At 40.3% G+C, this 22,782-nt stretch overlaps 2 protein-coding genes across 4 annotated transcripts; one reads left to right on the top strand and one right to left on the bottom strand.

Annotated features, from left to right (window-relative positions):
* Positions 1–1,727: 1,727 nt before the first annotated feature.
* On the bottom strand, positions 1,728–9,544 carry LOC5513360 (fibrillin-2). The gene is made up of 6 exons (XM_032382953.2): positions 9,396–9,544; positions 6,941–7,203; positions 4,542–4,650; positions 3,983–4,105; positions 2,803–2,928; positions 1,728–2,507 (listed from the first exon to the last, which is right to left on the bottom strand). The coding sequence occupies exons 1-6, from the start codon at positions 9,493–9,495 to the stop codon at positions 1,837–1,839; spliced, it is 1,392 nt and encodes a 463-aa protein (XP_032238844.2). The 5' UTR covers positions 9,496–9,544; the 3' UTR covers positions 1,728–1,836.
* A 1,378-nt stretch (positions 9,545–10,922) lies between these two features.
* LOC116618806 (golgin subfamily A member 6-like protein 22) lies at positions 10,923–22,725 on the top strand. Of its 3 annotated transcripts, none has more exons than XM_032382920.2 (13): positions 10,923–11,249; positions 12,744–13,172; positions 13,703–14,509; positions 14,937–15,009; positions 15,500–15,701; positions 17,020–17,095; positions 17,244–17,339; positions 17,996–18,139; positions 19,262–19,518; positions 19,977–20,139; positions 20,452–20,842; positions 21,811–21,915; positions 22,078–22,725. In XM_032382920.2, exons 1-13 carry the CDS (start codon positions 11,094–11,096, stop codon positions 22,191–22,193), a joined length of 3,015 nt encoding a protein of 1,004 aa, XP_032238811.2. In that variant the 5' UTR covers positions 10,923–11,093; the 3' UTR covers positions 22,194–22,725. The 3 variants fall into 3 exon arrangements, with proteins under 3 accessions (XP_032238811.2, XP_032238812.2, XP_032238813.2); XM_032382921.2 differs by having other exon boundaries at positions 19,980–20,139; XM_032382922.2 differs by lacking the exons at positions 10,923–11,249; positions 12,744–13,172 and adding an exon at positions 13,290–13,522.
* Positions 22,726–22,782: the final 57 nt, after the last annotated feature.

The following is a 22,782-nucleotide window of genomic DNA, read 5'->3' on the forward strand; positions in this document are numbered from 1 at the left end:
ACAGTCAGCGTAAAGCTGCAATAACTAAAGCAAAGCCACAACGAAACTACCCTATTCCGTGTGCGCCATCGACCTCCCTTCGCCGTCGTGAATCTTAAAGAAGGCCAATCAGGCCACCGCTAAATGCGGAAGTTTTCTTGCAAATAGACGGTTGTATTTTCAATTGTAAACAGTAACAAAGGAGAAGTTGATTGACATTCTTTGAGGCCTGACTAAACTAGGCATGTAGTGTGCGACATGTCTCCTGAATTTTTCCTAGTTTAGCCACTACCAAAAACATTTCTTTTTCGTTCCTTGTCGCATTCTTGCGTTGCTTGTCAACGCTCTTGCGTTGATTTGTCGCGCTCGACAATGTCTCTAAACTAGGAGACATGCAGGCGACATGACACACGCTACATGTCGCGCTCTACATGTCGCCTGGTTTAGCCAGGACTTTAATTCCTCTATGTCCCAACGTGGTCGGGAATCGACATTGCGCGCGGTAATACTAAAGAGTCTCTTATCTTACGCTCTCTTGGAAAAACACAAGACTGTTTGTCTTTTGAATTTTGTCGTGAAAATGATGTAAAACGAAACAGACAGCCCAAATAGCTGGATTTCACCACAGGCAGCCCGGAGTAACCGGGATCTACCACAGGATGTTTAGACTGATTACATATGTACATAAACGTCTTTGCGTCTAAGACTAGTTCAAACGTCGTATTATCCATGAGCATTGACTACGGCTCATGGATAATACGACGTTTGAACATAGCCTAAATAGAAAAAAAGAAAATAATATTTCTACCGGGAGTATTAACACACTGACCCGATAGCATTAATTACAAAAATCACGAACCTGAGCACTTTAAGCCCAATTAAGCTCAATTAATTCACATAATTAATTTTATTGTCAATAAATAATTTTGCGCTTTAATAATGAAACGGCGTTATCTCAATCAGGCGCCGCACGTGGTCCTATGAGAAGACGGTTCTAACCCAAATTCTAGATAGATAACGTAAATTCAACTCGTAAAAGAGCAGACCGACTACAAATAACGCGGTGTCTATCAATTAACGGCTTTAGAAATGGCGAATAGGAATTTCTAAAAAAATGTGGTTAAAAGAAGATCCTGAATTCAAACATTATAACTAGAAAAGATCAAATTAGTTCAGCAGTAAAAACATTAAGTGCCGTTTATTTATTATGCCACACTCCAGGGGGGGGGGGGCAAGCTTTGTTGTTTAAAAGGAGAGAATCTGCTTTGCTGAACTTTAATGCCCTCACGTGAAGCAGTATGGGTGATTTACGCTAGCATACCATGGGCTTTGGACACTTTGTTCGACCAGTTCGACCAAAGTGGAGTAGGATAGTGCAGGGCCTACTTTTAAAGCGATACCAAGAATAGCTTGTTGCCCATGGCGTGCATAACGAAACTTCATTTTGCTTCTAGACTTATTTCAAGTAAGTCATACTCGATAATACATGCGTCCTAATCCACAGTGGTTCTTGAGTAATGTATAAATATCTCATTCTGGTCTCTGAGAGCCATGAGAATGATTAGAGGCACGTAACAAGAATACACCCCTAAGACTGGACACAGTTTTGTTAACGCTCATCTCTCCAGCAGCGGATCTAGAGGGAGGGTTTAGGGGGTTTAACCCCCCCCCCCCCCTTGGGCTGCCAGAAAGCCACATGTAACAAAAAAAATACCCCCTCCCCCCTTTGTCACTGAGCCAAACCCCCCTTTAGCGTAAGGCTAGATCCGCCCCTGCTCTCATTCGCTTGGTATCCGCCGTGGGTTACGCCACATCCATTCTCGGAGTGTAGCCTTATCACGCGTATCTTAACACTGCTTAGCGCAAGTAAAAATTGCCTCTCGGGGTTTTCGAAGCCGCAAGAATGCTGGTAATCATGGCTACCGCTGGTTGATCGAGGCAACAAGGATCGTGAACAGGGACTCCCGAAGAATCACAAAGATTCCAGTACACACATGTTTTACTTCCAGTCTTACTCAACCCAAACCCGCAATACTTGTCTTTAAATAACGTATCTGGCACTACACTCGGACATGTGGTACTTTTTGCTTCGACGACCCTGCAACTTACGTCTCCTGCGCTCCAGGTCGCACCGACGGCAGCGTTACGGGGGATGCACGCGATCCAGTTGTTGATATTCGACTTGAGAAGAAACTCGGTCCCTATCGCATCCCAAAAGGAAGGGTCCATTGCTCCGTCAACAGCCTCAGAGGAGGGTGTGGTCGTGGAGGGATTGGCCCCTCGCATGCTGGTGGGGTGTACCGTTATCGTGTTATGGATCTGAGTGAAGGCGTTAGGGTGCGTGAACGAATAGCTCCACACTAGCGTCCAGCCCCCCCCGTCCGTCTCCATGTCGCAGTAGGCTTGGAATGCTGGCGTTGCACCCGACCAATCAGGCTTAATGTAGAAATTGCCGGATGTCACTGCACTGAATGCATCTATGATGGCTTTGCACGATCTACCTGGTTGGTCACTTGTAGCCCCGGACCCTGGTAATACAACAGACAGTTGGAGCTTAGTTATCTTTGTGTAGAGGTTTTGGAAGATGATGATAATGATGATATTAATAATTAAGATGTCGATAGGGTTCTAATATTCATGATGATATAATTATGGTATTGATGCAGATGATAATTCTGGTGACAATAGCGAGACGACGAATATGATGACAGGTGATCACTCGACGACGACGATAACAATGATGATGGTGATGATGATGATGATGATAATGGCGATAATGATGATGATGATGATATTCTCGTTGTGTTTTAATAGAACCCTTACCTGTGCAAGTTACGCCGTCTCCAACGAATCCATTCTTGCAGGAGCACGTGAAGTTCCCGATGGTATTCGCGCACGTTCCCGCTACTGCATCACAGTTGTGCTTATTCTCCGCGCACTCGTCAAAATCTAATAAATATATTTTGGCAATTGAGCAGCTATTCGGTAATTCTGAGCAACAATTGGTCATGGTTTGGCAATTAAGCATGAAGCATTGGATACATTAAACAATTAGGTGAATTGGCGACTAAGAAATCACTTTGCAAGATCAGGCAAAACATACGATCTGCGGCCTTCACGCCAGAGAGCTACGAAGAAAATATTTCCCTGAAAAGAACCCCTTTCTGTCTGTAATAACCCCTTTCTGCTTCGCAAGCGCTGAATAAGTTGTTATTTTGCCGCAAAAAGCCGGAGCGTGCGCGAGTCCGTCACCTAAAAAAATTCACGTGATTTCGGAGATTATCGGAGACAATAATTAGGGGACGCACATACGCTCGCAACCCCTTAAACAATTAAGTAAGTCCGTAGAATTTCGACTTCAACAAATGGTTAATTTACTGAAACTTAAACCGTTAGTTGCAAAACGTTTGGTAAACGCTGAAACGCGGCCTGTAGTACTGATTCGTTCCTGAAATGCTGACCTCAGTCCCCATTCTCGCAAAGTTAAGCCATAGTGTACGAAAACTATCAGATTCGCTTGCTGAACAGGGAGCCATGTTAGGCTGGGTCACGAGGGTTGTTTAACCCTTCGGTACTTGAACTAAAATTGGCATGGTATTGCATGTCATGCCATGGAAAATGGCGCCTGCTCACCCCCCCCCCCCCCCCTCCCGCCGAACACTATCCGAATTCTTTCCCCACCTCATTGGACCTACTGCCCCATTTGTTTTTTGAACTGTTGAGTTAACCTAGGATTTGTTATCGTAAAAAGCGCCTTGGGCGAGTGCCCGGGAAATCTGTGATAATCTAAAACGTTAGGGTCTGGGGCGAATTTCAAGATGGCGATCAGCAAAATCGAAGTAAACAGTAAACACGAATTCCTGCAAGTTTACGGGAAATTTTTCGACTTACACAGTTCTAAAGAAAAAAAAATATTGTATGTTTTGTAATTTTAAAATAAGGAAATGGCCGAGCGAGCATGAAAAACGACAGTTTTCAAAATAAAATTGTTTGATATGCATACCTTTGCAGCCATCGCCATCCGCTTGGTAACCAGGTTGACAAGCGCACCAATAGGAACCCATTGTGTTCTCGCACGTTTTCAGCGCTGGACACGTAATTTGCCCGGTCTGGCATTCGTCGATGTCTGTAAAAAGTGACAAAAAAGCCGCAAAAAATGTTCTAAGAGATACGCCATCACGAATAGAATACCTATTAACTATTAAGCTAGGTAAGACTAGAATACCCTATTTGCTAGTCTGTTTTATCTGTTAGGCCCTCTTTGCTAGTAGTACGCTAGTAGTGAGCTTGTAAGACTAGGATACCGTCCATTTTTGCTAGTGAACTATTCAAAATTGCTACCCCCAGGACAGCACATCTGAACCTTGCACTTGCTTTTGACAAATAATCCTCCAATAAATGGTTGACTAGCTAAGACTGTGTCATGCAGTCATCCGCAGGGGTCTAGGAGTACCAATAGCAGGGTGCCAAGGGTATGGATTTCTTGTTCTTTTGTCGATTTCGTCATGTATTTTTCATATTTTAAGCACAATCTCTGGAAATAGGAGCGAAGTGTTTTATACCTGTCATGCAATCTTCTCCTGTCATCCCTGCCGGACATGCGCACTTATACTTCTTGTCACCAAACCCAGCCAGGCACGTGAAGTTGCACGGATTCTCGCGACATCGATTCTACACCAAAAGAAACATAAATACTTTATTGAATTACTTCTAGTTTACTGTGTCTAGTAGAAATTTCATAATCAAATTTGCGGACCGTTCGTTAGTAACACGACTTTGTTTAGTTCAATTAAGATGCACGCGCGCAGTCAAAATCCCATCCCCCCCACTCCCCCCCTCCTTCCCCCCCACACACCTAAGACGACCCCCCCCCTACACACACATACATAAGACGAAGGACTAGCGTCTTTCTGCAAGATATCGGACAAGGCAAAATAATATACACCTGGATAGTCATCATGTCACTCCCCTTTTGGGCAAAAAAAAAAAACATAAAAAGATAAATCGTTGCAAATTGTTATAGCCGAATTGGATGTATCGCGATGCTATTCACTGGACGGAAATCAAACAAAGTTCGTGACAGAAAGCCAGGCCACTGCAATGGCGAAACAAGGCATGCATTTTGAATCAGAATGTTCTGACGGTGGAACAAAAAAGCACTTTTCAACAACATTTTTTTAACCCTAAAAGATAGCACATTATGTGTGGTCGAAGCAATTTCTAATCCTAAGCTCTAAAACCACTGAGACCGGTGTGACCCCCTAATGGATGGCAAAAGCGTAAGCATTTTATAGCAGTTGGTTGAATTGAATGCCCTAAAAGACAGGGCGATCACCCTATCATCTAGTTTTATGGAGAGCCCTCCCCCTACCACTTGCTAGACGGAGCGCAACCGGGAAATTCATGCCAGCACATAGTAGATTGGATAAGCAAACGGAAGCTGCGAGGAACTTATCAACATGCCCCACTGGCAAAGCTTTAGCAACAGCGATACAAGAATTTCTGGCAAAAAATGAGATTTTAACCAACTGCCGCGGGCATAGGCATATGAGTTCATAAATGAGCTCGAAGGAGGTTGTGTGGGAATAGCTAAGTCAGCACCACACGCCGATTATCAAGGATGCTACCTTCATTCGCTGAATATAGTCGTTCGCAATTTTTTGGGTTCTTACCATGAGCTTTTTTTTGTTGTTTTTTTTACAACTCGCCGGCATAATTCCTTTAAAATTGTGTTTGATTGATGAACTTGCACCCGAAAATAGAAAGCGCAAACTGGAAGATTTTTGCAAAATTTGCTGGGTTGCACGATAGGATATGTAATAGTGTCGATCGACAGAATGGAAGTCTGTAGGCATTTTATTGCAGCGCAACCATGGCGGATGACGTTATCTTCTTTTCTAAGTGTTCCTCCAGTAAAGTCCGTAGTAAGAGGAGCTGTTATGCTTTTGGTTCTCTACTAAATCAAAACTTAAATAAGTAACGTGATTTTCACAAACAGGGAAAATAAATGTATTCTCGAAATTTTGTAGAAGATTTTGTAACATAAAATATATATTCCTTAAAATCTAAAAAAAATCGAGACAGCCTATAAAAGAAGTCACCCCCCCCCCCTTTCTAAATCCTAGGTCCGCCACTGAGCCGTCTTCGGGCTTTCCTAGTAAATGCTAAAACCACTCTTAATCCGTGCAAACCGAGCAGCAAATGGGCAGTTGTTTGTCAGCAAAAGATGTTAATGCACCCCCCTGAAATGCCATTGCGATTCCTATAACATTCCTCTATGACGCCATAACATTCCTCTATGACGCCATAATTTAATTTAATTTAATTTATTTAATTTATTGACTTTGCCCACGGAGAAAAAAAAATACACATACATAATACGTTATACATGAGAAACAGAACATGAATACATACAATAACGAAAGGGCAGGGTATCCGCCACAGCTAGGCCAATTACGGCGGATTCCTCTATGACGCCATAACATTCCTCTATGACGCCATAACATTCCTCTATGACGCCATAACATTCCTCTATGACGCCATAACATTCCTCTATGACGCCATAACATTCCTCTATGACGCCATAACATTACTCTATGACGCCATAACATTCCTCTATGACGCCATAACATTCCTCTATGACGCCATAACATTCCTCTATGACATTCCTCTATGACGCCATAACATTCCTCTATGACGCCATAACATTCCTCTATGACGCCATAACATTCCTCTATGACGCCATAACATTCCTCTATGACGCCATAACATTCCTCTATGACGCCATAACATTCCTCTATGACGCCATAACATTCCTCTATGACGCCATAACATTCCTCTATGACGCCATAACATTCCTCTATGACGCCATAACATTCCTCTATGACGCCATAACATTCCTCTATGACGCCATAACATTCCTCTATGACGCCATAACATTCCTCTATGCGCCATAACATACCTCTTTCAAGTCTGCATATCGAAAGCCTTCCATATCAGGTTTGAAGTCGTCTGGTTTCTGGAGCCGGTCAAACTTGTTTAACTGGCAAACGAACTTGTCAGAGTTGTCAGGCGAGGGGCCGACGTTGTACGAGACGCATTCTTGGTGGTTGAAGCATTTCGGGATACACTGAGTATCGGTGTCCACTGTTACGTTCACGAGCTGATGTCGTAAAAGTGCTCCGTCGACCTCGGGCTCGAATTGGATAGTCCGGCAGTTGTTATCTATGAGAGTTTAACATTGAATTCGTCAATTGAATTCGTCTACCATTTACGAGAACGGAGATCATGTGACCTTCCCGAAATAGAAGAATATGTATTGTCGTTACAGTATTACAAGTATTTTCGATTTTGGACGCAGTACTACTGTATTTGCGAGTTTTGGACGCGATATTACGGTTTTCGAAAACGTGAAAGGCACATTTTTCGGTCAATAAAACGTGATCCGCAGGCGCGTACACAGGGGGTGTGCAGGGTGCGCGCGCAACCCCCCTCGGTTGCCAAAAGGCGGTCATTTCTTATTAACGGATCTTCAAATACTAATACTTCTTTCATATGTTAACTATGACTGCGCACCCCCCCCCCCCCTCAGCCAATCCTGGGTACGCGCCTGATCCGTACCCCCCTATACCCTGTTACAAGGGCATTTTATGCTCTGTTAAGGTCGGTTTACACTTAACGATTCTTAATGAAGTTTTTGATGCACCTGTCCCGGCTATTTTTGTTGCGCGCGCTGCATTAAATTTTGAACATGTTTGAAACAGTCCAGACCTTGGGACTCTCTTTGCGCTCGACATTCTGGCTCGCGTGAAAGAGTGTCGAGCGCAAAGATAGTCCCAGGCGCCCGTTTCTCGAAACACCCAAAAATTATCGGGCCCGAAAACTTTATTTTGCATTTTTGCCCAAAATTTCGCATATTTTACTTTTTGAGAACCGCTTTCACGTTTTAGAACAGTTTGAACTTCCTCTTGGTTCATATTCCAAATGATTTTGCTCAATAGGGCTAATTTCGAAGTTTCGCTGAAGCCAGAAAGTTACCCGAAAAGTCTCGGGTGACTGCGAGGTCCCGAGAACTTTCTTAATATTTAAGCCATGTGAATTTCGGCCCGAGAAGTTCGGGAAGGATCAAAATCTATAAAGGGAATCATCCTTTACATGAATCTTTGTGGTAAAATACGATGTTTAACGATATTTTAACACATTTAGATACCATAAATTTTATAGAAATTAGCCAGCTTTTCAAATTTAAGAAATAAATCGTTTTCGGGCCCGAGAGTTCTCGGGTGTTTTGAGAAACGAGCCCCAGGTCTGGAATAGTTTGAAACCTTTGCGATATCGCTTTGACAAAAATCGCGCTTGCATTGGCAATTTAGAGTTGCAGCGCGCACGTAGAATTTCGCGCGACAGATTTGACAAAATTGCATCAAATATCGCAAGTATAAACTGGCGTTTGACCAAGATTTTGCAAAAACGTTATCAATAATTGTTTTAATTGTTACCTTGGATAAAAATCATCAAGTAAAAGTAATGTTTTTAAAGCAAACATTCCTAATTCCTAAAAATAAAGTGACTCTTGAATCAATCACGTGACGTCGTCTATAGAGTCACTTTATTTTTAGGAATTCCTATACTGATAACACTCGACTTTTTAAATGTTTGCTTTAAAAACATTACTTTTACTTGATGATTTTTATCCAAGGTAACAATTAAAACAATTATTGATAACGTTTTTGCAAAATCTTGGTCAAACGCCAGTTTATACTTGCGATATTTGATGCAATTTTGTCAAATCTGTCGCGCGAAATTCTACGTGCGCGCTGCAACTCTAAATTGAGTCACTTTAAATTCGTCACTTTAAATTCGTGAACTAAAAATTCGTAATATTAATATAAAGAAATCTTCAAGTAATATCAAAACAATTTGTTTTCAAAGGATAAAGAGGAACAGCAAATTTGAATGAAAAAAGTTATCTAATATTAATGAGCAGCGACAGACGCATTCAAACTATTTTTTTAAAAACGACTTAAAAGTCGTTGGGACATCGGTTTCTCGCTTTTTACTGGAGTTTTACTGAAATTTCAGTTCACAATCATAATCACCAGTAAAGTGTACAAATACACGCAGGTACATCTAATTTTTAACTCGATTACCGAGTACTTTGTAAACATTTTCTTGCTTAAAGAAATCCCCATGATAGCTCACATTTTCAGGTGGTTTTTGATAAACTTTTTTTTCCCACATAATTTTTGGAAATCTGTTGCTACGTCTTAAAATAAATATTATACTAATCCAATTCCATCACCGTCCGTCATTTCTAGAATACAGTCAGGCGTTTCTGATGTTTGTTTTTGCGTTTAAGAAAATAAGAAAAGGGATTCTTGTGGAAATGACTATGTGGAATGCCAATCATTGCATACCTGCCAGAGAGCATCCAAACAGAGATGAAATCCCGAAAATAAAAAGAAATCCAGTCATTCTAACAGCCATGGCTCGAAGTATTCGCCAATGTGTCACCATGGATGCCTTTAGTAACTAAATGACAAAAGTGGGTCATACTTCCTTTCCCTATGATAGGTGTTGTCAATGGGGGGCCGAAGTTAATTAAACAATACAAGCCACTTTTTGCCTGGAAATGTAGATTTCTTGTCAAATTTTTCCTACTTTTGAGAAAATTCGGAGCGACATTTCAAAACGCCCAAAAACAGGGATTTAGAGTCTTATTTTGAATTACGATTATCAAAAACAATTAATAAATACAAAAGCCGTCAAAGGATTACACGCAGTCAGCGATCCCGGCATGTAAGAACACAAAATAAGAAAGTTCTTTGAAAGTAAGAAGTGCTTCTTCAAAATACCAGAAAAATATGTCCTGGTGTGTGGACGGGATTTTCTTAATCTTTATATTATTTTTATTTATTATCAGTTTTCATTTTAAAAGCCCGTGGTCTGCTTGTTAGTCTCTCGTTTCCTACTTCCTCTCCCTTCTTCATCATTCCCCTTCACTTGTTAACGCAGGCCGGTTTTACCGTTAAATGCTTTTCCTTTCAAACCACCAGCGAATTACAAATTTTGGGATTAATCTGTGCACCTGCTTAAATAAGGTTCGCATTTAGACAGCTATTCTTATAAATGAGCAAATACATATAGTGATTAGACGAGTGCAGGGGTGAAACCTGTAATGTTGATCTATTTTCTAAACACCTGCTACATGGCGATTAGCCTGTGTAATAGGGGACGTCTGTACACAGGCTACACAGCTACCTTTTTCCTTTTATGAATATTAAAATAATTGAAATTTAGGATCAAGGCCCAACAATCTCGGCATGTGAAGAGCCTTTTGGTTTAAAAACACCAGATTACCGACAAAATTCAGACTGATAGTTCTTGAAAACACGAAAAATATATATATATATTTGAAAGGAAGAGGGGCTCCTCTAAATGCAAAGGATTGAATTTTAGGATTTGGGGCCCAACAGTGGAAATGATAAAAAAATGGAGTCGGTTCCAAACGAATCTGTGGTTTACACGGGTCGGTTAGTGCTCCCCGACGAACCGAAACCAGAAGTGGACAAATTACTTTTTTTTTGCTGGCCTAAAATGATGCGGGTTGTACGGTGTGAAAGCGCGTCAATCGAACGGCGAAAACTCCGGATGCGCATCCCAAATTAAATCGCCTGAGTTATGAAACCGTCGAAACACCAATATAGCATCTATTTAGTGCGACATTTGATGGATTTGATGCCCCCCCCCCCCCTCACACCCAAGAATTCGTGACAAATTTGCAGGTCTTTTCTGAGTAGATTTCTATATTTCCACATGGCCACACTCTAGTTGACAAGCCCACTTTTATTCATAAAGATTTCAGACTTGACGTGAAGTGTTTACTAAACACGAATAACCGCCCGCGAGACTCGCTTTTATTGTTCCACTAGGGTGCCACGAAAATCATTTGTTGCTATGGTAACCCGAGGCGCCAAAGATTCAACATGGCTGCGTGCTGGTTCGTGACTGGTTCGAAGGCAATAAAACTCTAAATATCTCACTAATTCCCGGCGATGAATATGCCGATTTCTCGTCTTGTAGCCTATCGAGCCATAGAATGAAATCTAAGGTAAATGGACCACTCTGGGGATTCAGGAAAATTGAATTCTACGGCTGTCGAACAAGAAGGACGAATTGTTTACGGTGAGCTCGTGCAAGTTCTGGAACTCTCGGAAAAGATTGCAAAGTCGGCATTAGACGAAACCATGGCGGAATTACAAAGCCAACAGGTAGGGTGCCATGATTGATTTGCTGCTATGGATATACAATTATCCTTTCCTACAACATAATTATTTTGCTGTGTTGTGAAAGTTCATTCAACACTCGTTCAGGTCGTTCGTGTCAGCACGAGGTAATGATAAAAGAGTGTTTGTAGCTCTATAAAAGGTCCCTATCTGTTCCAGAAGTTATATTAGAATACGTTATTTCCTTCCATGAAATGCTGAGCTTTTTTACTATTTAGATTGTCTTCTATTGTCATGAAACTGAATAGATTCCTTTACTGAGTCGAACAGATTTATAAAACACTTTAAAAATTGTTTCTCTGATCACCCCCAGGATAGCGATCATTCGCTCGTCCTGAAAGCTCTTGGATTGCAGCTTACAAAATGACCCTTGTATGTCAGCAATTGTTCGAATTGTTTATGTTTCTTAAGCCTCCATTGACTTCAAATACCTACACTTACTGTGAACACTCTGTTATAATGGATACTTCAAATGTTTACACAAATTCATTGACTCAATATCCTTTGGAATCTTTGGGTTTTATGTTTAGTTATGTCGGTTGATTGCTTTAGTTCTCTCACAGTATTTTAAGGGAGGATTATTGGTTTAACTTAAGAACTACAATACTTTATGTTACTTTATTCTTTTTGTTAAAATTTTTTTGCAACTAAACAATTCTATTCTCGAAAAAAACAATTCAGAATACTTCAAGCCCCATTATCAGAAAAAAATGTTTCTCATCTCAAGTAGTTCTATATGAGTAGATACAGTATATTCTAGATAAGCAATAGGACATAGAGCTTATCTACTGTGTATATTATTATTGTTATTATTTATACTTTAATCATAAATGAAACGTCAATTGCTTGCACATGGTTATAATATTTAAGTCATGTCTGGTTTTATATGTCAAAATCTACTAAAGCTCTACATTCTAATTCTGATTGATATCCATTATAGAATAAAGTTTGTTGATGCCCTGCGACCTGTGATTGTTGCTATGGTAACATGTTACAAGTCATTGGACTTCACAGAGAGTCTTTAGAAAATTAATAAAGAAGGAGATACAAGAGTATGAGATATAAGACCTGCTAGATTAATAAACAAAATATTGAAGATATTTTTAAATTGTATATTACATCAGTTTTCTTATTATCAGATTCACTTTCAACTTACAACATTTACAATGCTAATCCTGAATAAAAAGCTGTCATCGCTTGTCACTTTCTGTATATTTCCTGTACACAAAGAAAGTACAAGAACTTTAATATAATTAAAATCAAAAGTTATACTATATTAGCCATTGTGTTTTTTTTAAAGTCATCATTAGCTTCCATCGCTTAGAAGCTTGGATAATTGAGTGGGTTTTGAATATAGAGAATGTAAAAACCAAACATTTTCTTTCTTTGGGTTTTTTTGTTGCCTTAATCTACATATTTCACTGTGTAAACTTTTTTAATCCATAGTTATTTATTCATCTCTCAACTCTATTGTTTCAGGACTCTGCAACTTCAGAAATGTCTGGTGAGCAATCAAGAGATGAAAATGAAAAAAACAATGATGATGAAAAGTTGAATGGTGATATCAATGGCCAAGAAGAAGAAGCAAATAATGATGATACAGAACATGAAAGGAATCTGATTCAGGAACCAGCAAACAGCTCAGAACCACAGAATGAGGACCCTTCAAGTGAAGATAAAGACTTTGCGATTGCTAATGGGGTGTCACCCTCATTGTCAGCCTCACCATCTGAAGATGAAAGTATTGTCAATGATAATAAGGATAAAAGCAGTACAGTCAAGGAAGACAAGATAACAACAGAGAACAATGACAATTTACTTGAGAGGATAGAACAGGAACTGATCACTATCAAACAGGAGAAGGAAATGTTTGAAGAAATGCTATTACAAGAAAAGCAGAAAAGCAAGGTTGGCATTATTCTTACAAATGCATTTATGAGGTGTCAATTATATTGACAAAACATAGTGCTAACTCATGCATACCCTAAAGCCTTTTAGTAAATAGACAGGCATTTATTAAAGGTTTCTATGGCTACAGAGTTTAGGGTTAGCGTTTGTCTGTTTTTGCCTATCTGATTGCCTTAGGCAGTCTAAAAGCTTTGTGGAGTATTTTATGAAATGTTTTGGAAGAGTTTGATTGTGGTATCTTTTTTGAGGGACATATTAATGATAAAATGGATTATAGAAAAGGAGGAAAATACAATGAAGATTATTGGAGAGTTTTTGCCAGCCCTAATGCAACATATCAAGGATGGGAGGTTGTTTTACTTAAACAACAGCTATTTATCAAGCAAAATGTTTTTACTTAATTATCTCATGCCATTAATGTTTTACTTACGTATCTATTACTGTAACTCAAATGGATATTGGTACCCTATTCTATTTATAGTGTGTAGTTGGTAAAAAAAAATATGAGTTTGTTATTGTTTGCCTATCAGGATTTAGCAAGTAGTGAGGAAAATCTGCAAAACCTGAACAAAACTCTCCAAGATGAGTTGAACAGCAAAAATGAAGAGATAGGAAAGTTGAGACCGATGTTGACAGAGCGTGATTCAATGATTGCTGAACTAAGGTCAGAACTTGCAACCTTCCAAGAAAACAAAAATATGCTGTCGTCTACTTTAGAGGATACAAGGAATGAGCTTGATGGTGTCAAAGGAGAATTGGAAAGTCAGGAACACACCCTCAGAGAGTTAAAAGAGAAAGTGCATGCATTAGAAGAAGAAAATGGCGAAAAAGAGCAAGAGATTTCTAAGCTAAAGGATGACCTTGAATCTGCTAATTCTGAACTTGGTCGAGTGGGGCAAGTTAAGAGTGTTACAGAGAGTCAATTGCAATCAGATTTGGACAAGACGAAGGCAGAAATCAGGTTGAAAAATCAGGAGATTTCAAAACTAGAAGGTCGCCTCAGCAACTCACAAACTCTTTTTGACAAATCAGAGACTGAAGGCCTGAAACTTAAAGAGGAAATCAAATCTTTAAAGGACAAAATAAGATATCTAGAAAAAAAGCGAGCTTCAGAAAAGGAGAGAAGTCCAGGATCCACTCCACGATCAGACTCACAGTCACCATCACGCTCTAGCTCTGACCAGATTGACAAGCACTTGTCACTTGAGGCTCAAAGGCGGAGCCAAGAGCGCATCCAGGAATTACAACAGAAAGTTATCCAGGTCAACTGTGAGAAGCAAAAGATAAAGGGGGACTATGACGAGGCCGTCAAAGCTTTGGAAGCTGTGGACAAAGTGGTAAGACATGATTTTGATTAGCAGTCTTTAGATTGCTTGCTTTTAACATTTTTGCTAACTAACTGATTTGGAACAAAAATATCAAAAGAGCCTTTTTTTGTAAAATGGATATGTTAGGGGCACGCACAAGCTACAAATTTGTGGATTCTCCTGAGTTTTTACAGTACTTACTGTACAATAAGAGTCACTATCATTGGCATTATGAATTCTATGTTTTTGATTATAAGTGCTAAATTTTGGCTCTCCCAGTTAAATTAAGGTGTCTTAATACAAAAGGGTGTCACCTACTACTACTAATAATAATTACCTTTGATAAATTGTGTTTACTGTAATTGACAGCATCTACCCTTAAAATCTCAAAGTGCAAGTGTAAGACCATATAGTTATTATTGTCACATATAGCTTTATCATGTTTTTCATCTCTCAGTATAGTGTCCGTGAGATGGCATTGCAGAAATACAAGGCAGAACTTGAGGAGGCTAACCAACTTTTAAAGAAAGGTAAACTCATTATGGCTTCATCAGGCAATTAGCAGATACACTAACTAGGGATGGGGACAGGGGATGTGTACCCGTCTTCAGTAGCCAGAAAAGTGATCTTTTCTTATTAAAGAATCTTGTACTGTACTTGCATAAATGAATCTGATGCACAACCCAACTCCTCTCCCGTGCATCAGGATCCCCCATCAACATGCCCCCTAAAAGTAGTCTTTTTGTTTTAAAGAATCAATATTGTGAAGACATCCATTAGTCTACCTATATGTCAGGCTATGTAATATAAGAACAGGTGATTTTGAGGTAACATGCTAACTGATTCACCTTCAAACAAAAATACCACATCAGGGTAATTCTGTGAACATTTTAAAGGGGAAAGCCTGTTAAAAATGTCCTTATGAAACTGTCCTTACCTTACCTAAAAAAAATGTCTATTTTTATAGAGAGTATTCCCAAGGGTGTCCTAAGAGTTCATAATTTTATCTGGTGTTTCCAGATGCATCTGAGATTGAGCTCCTTAAGCAGGAGATTGCCCAGTTAAAGGGAGACTTATGTCGGGCCGAGGAAAGCAAAGCAGAGCGAGAGGAATTGAGGCAGCAGATTGCACGTGCACGCGAGGCATCGGCGCTGTACAAAGATGAGCTGGAAACTGTGCGAAAGGACCTTAGCGACCAAGTGCATGAGGTCAACCTTGCCCAGTATGTACACCAAACTCTATCCAAACTCTCAACCTTGCCCAGTATGTACACCAAACTCTATCCAAACTCTCAACCTTGCCCAGAATGTATACCAAACTCTATCCAAACCCTCAACCTTGCCCATTATGTACACCAAACTCTATCCAAACTCTCAACCTTGCCCAGTATGTACACCAAACTCTATCCAAAATCTCAACATTGCCCAGTATGTACACCAAACTCTATCCAAACCCTCAACCTTGCCCATTATGTACACCAAACTCTATCCAAACTCTCAACCTTGCCCAGTATGTACACCAAACTCTATCCAAACTCTCAACCTTGCCCAGTATGTACACCAAACTCTATCCAAACTCTCAACATTGCCCAGTATGTACACCAAACTCTATCCAAACTCTCAACATTGCCCAGTATGTACACCAAACTCTATCCAAACTCTCAACATTGCCCAGTATGTACACCAAACTCTATCCAAACTCTCAACCTTGCCCAGTATGTACACCAAACTCTATCCAAACTCTCAACATTGCCCAGTATGTACACCAAACTCTATCCAAACTCTCAACCTTGCCCAGTATGTACACCAAACTCTATCCAAACTCTCAACCTTGCCCAGAATGTACACCAAACTCTATCCAAACCCTCAACCTTGCCCATTATGTACACCAAACTCTATCCAAACTCTCAACCTTGCCCAGTATGTACACCAAACTCTATCCAAAATCTCAACATTGCCCAGTATGTACACCAAACTCTATCCAAACCCTCAACCTTGCCCATTATGTACACCAAACTCTATCCAAACTCTCAACCTTGCCCAGTATGTACACCAAACTCTATCCAAACTCTCAACCTTGCCCAGTATGTACACCAAACTCTATCCAAACTCTCAACATTGCCCAGTATGTACACCAAACTCTATCCAAACTCTCAACATTGCCCAGTATGTACACCAAACTCTATCCAAACTCTCAACATTGCCCAGTATGTACACCAAACTCTATCCAAACTCTCAACCTTGCCCAGTATGTACACCAAACTCTATCCAAACTCTCAACATTGCCCAGTATGTACACCAAACTCTATCCAAACTCTCAACATTGCCCAGTATGTACACCAAACTCTATCCAAAATCTCAAAGGCTTTAAATCTTCAAGTGAAACCATCACGAATGTGCTATGTATGGCAAATTTTTCAGTACATCTTTCACACTTTATTTGCATTTGTATACAATAAAAAATGTAAACTTGCAGACATAAAACAAGAATTTCAAGTGAGTTACAAAGTTTGTGGTTATAACAGTTCTTTTTTGTTATAGATCACGGGCAAGAGAACGTGGAAAGAAGATTCAAATTATGGAGCTGGAGATACGGGAAGTGAAAGATACTCTGTTGGTATGTGGAAACCATTGACAGGCCTCTGGAAAAATTCCTGATATCTTGCGTTTAGAAAGTAAAAATGGACAAGTAAAAAAAGTGGAAAGTAAAAATGACATGGGCAATGGATTGAGTAATGTAAAGGCTGTTTCTGATTTACACTTAGATCTCAAAGAGCGTTCTTGAAGAGAAGGAGAAGAACATGTCCAGTATAAAAGCATCTCTAGAGGCGGAGAGGAACAAAGTCAAGAAACTGGAGCAGGTATAGCTAACCGTAAACTCAATTGCAAGTATTCATAATTTTTAAGACATATTCCTTAGGCTGCCCAGAAGGAGGCGGTCCCATAACCCCCTAGCCCCTCGATTGGTCTAATCTCGTTTAGGGTTATCTACTACATAGATTCTTTTTTGAATTGTCCCTTTAGGCCGCTTCTTTCCCAAACATCTTTACTCTGTTGAAATACTGCATAATTAGTTTTAAAGATTTGAGGCTGTGGATGGGTACTTGTCCAATTTTAAAATATGTATCTTATCTGAACAGTCAGCAGGCCAAAGGCCAAAGGCAGCCTCAACGTTGTTAAATGCCCGATTGAAGGAAACTATGTGAAGAAATTTCGAAATAAACATCTAAAAACAAATATGTTTTTTACTAAAATCAATTGAACATATTGCAATAACTTCCCTCTATCAGCTTATGGGAATGGGTACTTTTTCCTATAGTACTCAACATTATGCAAAGATGATTGAACCGTTTTGGACGGTTGATTGACAAACTCGTATCGCCAAACGCAACTCAGAGTTTTGAGGATCATCATCACCTTACAAATCATCAACTTGAGAAAACATTATTTGGTTGAACACTTTTTTTGGCTACCTAATTTTCCCAAAATAAACAAGCTAAATGCTTTGCTTTAACAGGAGATAGACGAGTTATCGTTTGTGAAGAAAAAACTTAATTACACAGAGGAAGAGAAGGCACGAGTTGAAAGCAAACTTAAGCAAAAAGAACAGGATTTGAAAGACTCAAAGGAGCGACTTAACAATCTTATCAACAAGAAAAAGGTATGTGGGGTTTATTGCAAGATTGCAGTCGATCTTCTATGATGCGTAGGAAGAATTTGGTTCATTGTTGTTTTTTTGTCTTTTCCCTAAGATCCTCCTTATTCTGATAAGATCAAGGAGTGGGAGTGAGTAGTATTGTACTGAGAAATACTCACTGAAAACATATTCAGTAAATTTTCGTTCGTTCACTGGTCTCAGCAAATCAGAGGCGCGAACGATGTTTCTTCACCGTGAAGATTGGATTTAGTAATTTATTTTATTCATAGATGTCGAGATTTTAGTGCGCTGCTACAGTCTCGTGCGTGACATTAGCGAGACAGATTCATTTCAATGTAAGTTTCTGTCTGTCTTCAACTGAACCGAACAGCACAAACCTCGGAGACTTTGCAGCCAAGTCTAATAAAATGTTATGTAATAAGCTTATTATTAATTTCTCAGTAAGTATATAATAAACAAAATACAGCATGGAAAGTGCTTTGTACAGTTTTAATTCACTCGTTGTTTTGTATAAAAAAACTCCCTCGCTGCGCTCATTCGTTCGTTTTTTGATACTGCACAACTCGTGAATAAAAACCGTATGTGCGCACTTTCCATGTAATATTCTCTATATATATGTGCTATCTTTTTTTCGATCCTTTTGGTAAAAAGGGGAACAAAAAAACTACAATAAATTATTGCAATTTCAAACTGCCAACCTTTTTCTGGTTTATGTGATTCAAACTAACGGAATCAAATTTGGTACTTTTTGATTTGTTGGTACCTTTCGGAGAGGTTATCATTGAAACCATCGTGGTGCTAGCCAATGGAGGCACTTGAGAGATTTCGGATTACGGATGTCAGAAGGTTTTTGATCTGTTGGAAATCGTTTGCGACAGTTTTAAGTATATTTAAACCTGCAGTAAATACAAAAAGCCCAAATTGTCGTGTTCGTGAACCTGAAGAAACGGTCAACTCTGCCAAATTTTCGTCTTAAATAAGACTTCTTTAGGGCAGACTTCTGCAGTAAAGTACACAAAAAGGCGAAACGTGAGGGTGAAGGGGGAGGTTGCGCTAATATGACTGCACGCGGAAATGACCTTGTTTAAAGTTGCATAACACATTTCCTATACACTGACTACCAAGGAACAAGACCTCGCGATGGACAGTCTACAAAAAGAGCAAAAGAAACTTCAAAAGCGCTGTGAAGATCGTGAGGATGAGATCCGTCAGCTGAGGCAAATAATCGAGGACAAAGAGAGTGACATTGAGGAACAAGTCATGGAGCTGATTCATCTGCGAGATCAGATAGACGAGTTGAACCGCCAGTTGACGGAGATCTGGGCCTCGTACACGGCTGATAAGGCTTATTGGAGAAACAAGGCTGATCGTTCATTTACAAGGTATAGATGCCTAGTCTGTCTTTGCTGGAAGTGTGTTTGTAGGCAAGAGGTATATTTGCAAAAGGCTACTGTAGCGATTGTATTATTATACGGCTGACTTAAGGTGTCTAGCATGAAGATAGCCACGCCTATGACTTCTGGTCTTGGTTTCTTCACTTGCATTCATAAACCCTACGACCTGCCTCATCTTCTTTTAGCATTCATCAATCGGTTAAATTAGCATCCCTCAAATCTTTCCACTGTGTAGAAACTTATTTCCCTTGTTGCATGTTTATCTTGTTTTATCTTGTGTGCTTGAGTCAACAGGGTCAGGTTCCTAGAATGCAGGTTTACGCTAACCCAGGGATAAATGCCATTTTTATCCAATCAAATGTCAATATAGCCATATTTATCCCTGGGTTAGCGCTAACCTGCTTTCTAGGAACCGGCCCCTGATGGCTAACTGGCACTTCTTATAGCAGAAGGAGACCAAAAAGTGCGCCTCCAAAACGCTTCAACAAAGTGAACTCCCCTCCTGAGCCGTCTACACACCCCGCCAGTCACAGTATATCCCACAGACGGATCGTTAACAAGCTGGGCGTGTCCCTTATCAACCCGAGCTACATCCAGACCCAGCACAAGGTAATGTTGGTCTCACTTGGACGTAAGCGCAAGCGCAGCGCACGTAATTTCCCGATTCTTGCTGGAACACAAGTGCAAGAGAAAGCGACTGCTTGATTTTCTTTGCTTGCGCTTTTGTTTGAGCGATTCTAAATTGTGTTGCGCTTTTGTTTGCGCTTGTGTCCTAGCGAGAACCGACCGGTAATAAAAGTGCACGCTTTAAAGCCAAAAAAAAAAAACATCAGAAAACTTTATAAACTACAGGACATTGTTCTGTCTAGCCAATGACAAGAAAATTATAGTAACAAGAAATAATAAGTATTTTTTTACCAGAATATCCCACGTAAGACTCCATCACCGCAGCCTGAAAACGAGTCTCAAACTCAAACCGATGAGCCTACTAAGACCGAAGCTACAAATAAAGACACAAGCCTGGTCCCAATCAAGGATGCACAGAAAGAAAGCCCCCCTCGCCTCTCACCACGCCCTCCTGAAACAGCCCACAGCACTACAAAACCACTACGACCGATGTCTTCATATGGAATGCGGACATACCCACCGGCAGGGGGTACAGTGGATGTTGGGCGGGGCTACTATAGTGATCGAGAGCCTGAGGATTTATGGATGGAAAGTGGAAGCCTGGCCAGCGGAGACAGCGAGGAGCAGTTTGCAAAGCATGTGGTGCATAAAGGGGACAGAGTCATGATTCAGAGTGATATAGGAGGTACGTAAGGGGTGCATGTATGTAGAGAAGGGGGGGGGGGGGGGGTGCAGTGAAGAGTTTGCAAAGCATGTGGTGCATCAAGGGGACAGAGTCATGATTCAGAGTGATATAGGAGGAATGTAAGAGGTGCATGTATGTAGAGAGGGGAGGGGAGGGTGCAGTGAAGAGTTTGCAAAGCATGTGATGCATAAAGGGGCAGAGTCGTGATTCAGAGTGATATAGGAGGTATGTAAGGGGTGCATGTATGTAGAGAGGGGAGGGGAGGGTGCAGTGAAGAGTTTGCAAAATGCATAAAGGGGACAGTGTCATAAATCAGAGTAGTATAGAAGGTATGTAAGGGGTGTATGTATGTAGAGAGGGGAGGGGAGGGTGCAGTGAAGAGTTTGCAAAATGCATAAAGGGGACAGAGTCATGATTCAGAGTGATATAGGAGGTATGTAAGAGGTGCATGTATGTAGAGAGGGGAGGGGAGGGTGCAGTGAAGAGTTTGCAAAGCATGTGATGCATAAAGGGGACAGAGTCATGATTCAGAGTGATATAGGAGGTATGTAAGGGGTGCATGTATGTAGAGAGGGGAGGGGAGGGTGCAGTGAAGAGTTTGCAAAATGCATAAAGGGGACAGTGTCATAAATCAGAGTAGTATAGAAGGTATGTAAGGGGTGTATGTATGTAGAGAGGGGAGGGGACGGTGCAGTCAATAGCATTTTGCAAAGCATGTATATATATGGAAGATCGAGTCACGAGCAAGTCATGATCAAATCAGAGTGATATAGGGTTAAGTATTGAAGTATGTTAGTTTGATATGAAAGTGAATCGCAATATTCGAGGGGTATTCGAATAGTTCATAAAATGATCTTTGATCTGTCTGCGCTGTGTTCCTCCCCCATCATGCCAATAGAAACTGTTCTTCTCAAGGGTTTTGTTCTCAAATGTTGTTGGCATTATTCATCATCACGATCTGTTTCCAGGCGACGGAATGGTGAATGTGTCTGGAGTTGTCAAGTACGTGGGAAAAGTGGGCAAAAAAACCGCCACAAGCAGCGTTTACGTGGGACTAAAGCTCGACCAATCAGGTAACTACTTGCTTTAGTAACATCCTTTTGAAAATGCGGCCTCGCGATACAACGGATTCGACAGTAAAAAAAAAAAAAATCTCTGATCCCGAAAGGGGGCTTGCCTGTCCGGCCTGTCCACTTCACTATCGATCTGATGGCTTTTTTTATCATTTTCCCTAGTTGATAATAATAATTGTACGCCCAACGGCAAACGCTACTTCAAGTATCACTCGAAGAACGGAAAACTCGTGAAGGTGGCTGACGTTCAGGCTTTTATGCATCCACGTCTACGATGAGAAGACCGGGAGACTTGTGGTGACATGCTTTGATAACATGGGCTACCTGCGGTGGCATATTCAAACAACATGGGCTACCTGTGGTGGCTTTTTTTAAATGGGTTACCTGTGTATGATTACACCGGGTGCATGATTGCTTGACTATTTTATCTCGACGACATTCGGGTTTTCTGTGGTGTCGTCATTGTCTTGTTTTGTCCTTAGTTTTACAGAACAACATCGTGTAACCAATTTTATTTAAAGTATACCGGACCGGTCCTCCTGTGAATGATACGGGTACCCTGTGTTTATTAGCAAGAACATTTATGATCACTCTACGGTCTACGGCTATTATGTACCAATGACATATTATTCGAGATACCTGTGGTTTTCACTTAAAAATATGACGATTACCGGCTCCCTTGGTTTATAAGAAACGTATCAATATTTCTTGTAAAATAATTCTTTTGTGGTATTTTTGTAAAATAGTTTTCAGGAACAAATTACTGTATCATTACGGAAATAATTAATAAACGTTTATCTTTATTTGCAATAGTTAATGTTGGCTCTGATTCTTCATATCTAAACATTCCTGATTTCACAGGTGTAC

This window comes from Nematostella vectensis, chromosome 13 (assembly GCF_932526225.1).
Source record: "Nematostella vectensis chromosome 13, jaNemVect1.1, whole genome shotgun sequence".
Lineage (NCBI taxonomy): Eukaryota > Metazoa > Cnidaria > Anthozoa > Actiniaria > Edwardsiidae > Nematostella > Nematostella vectensis.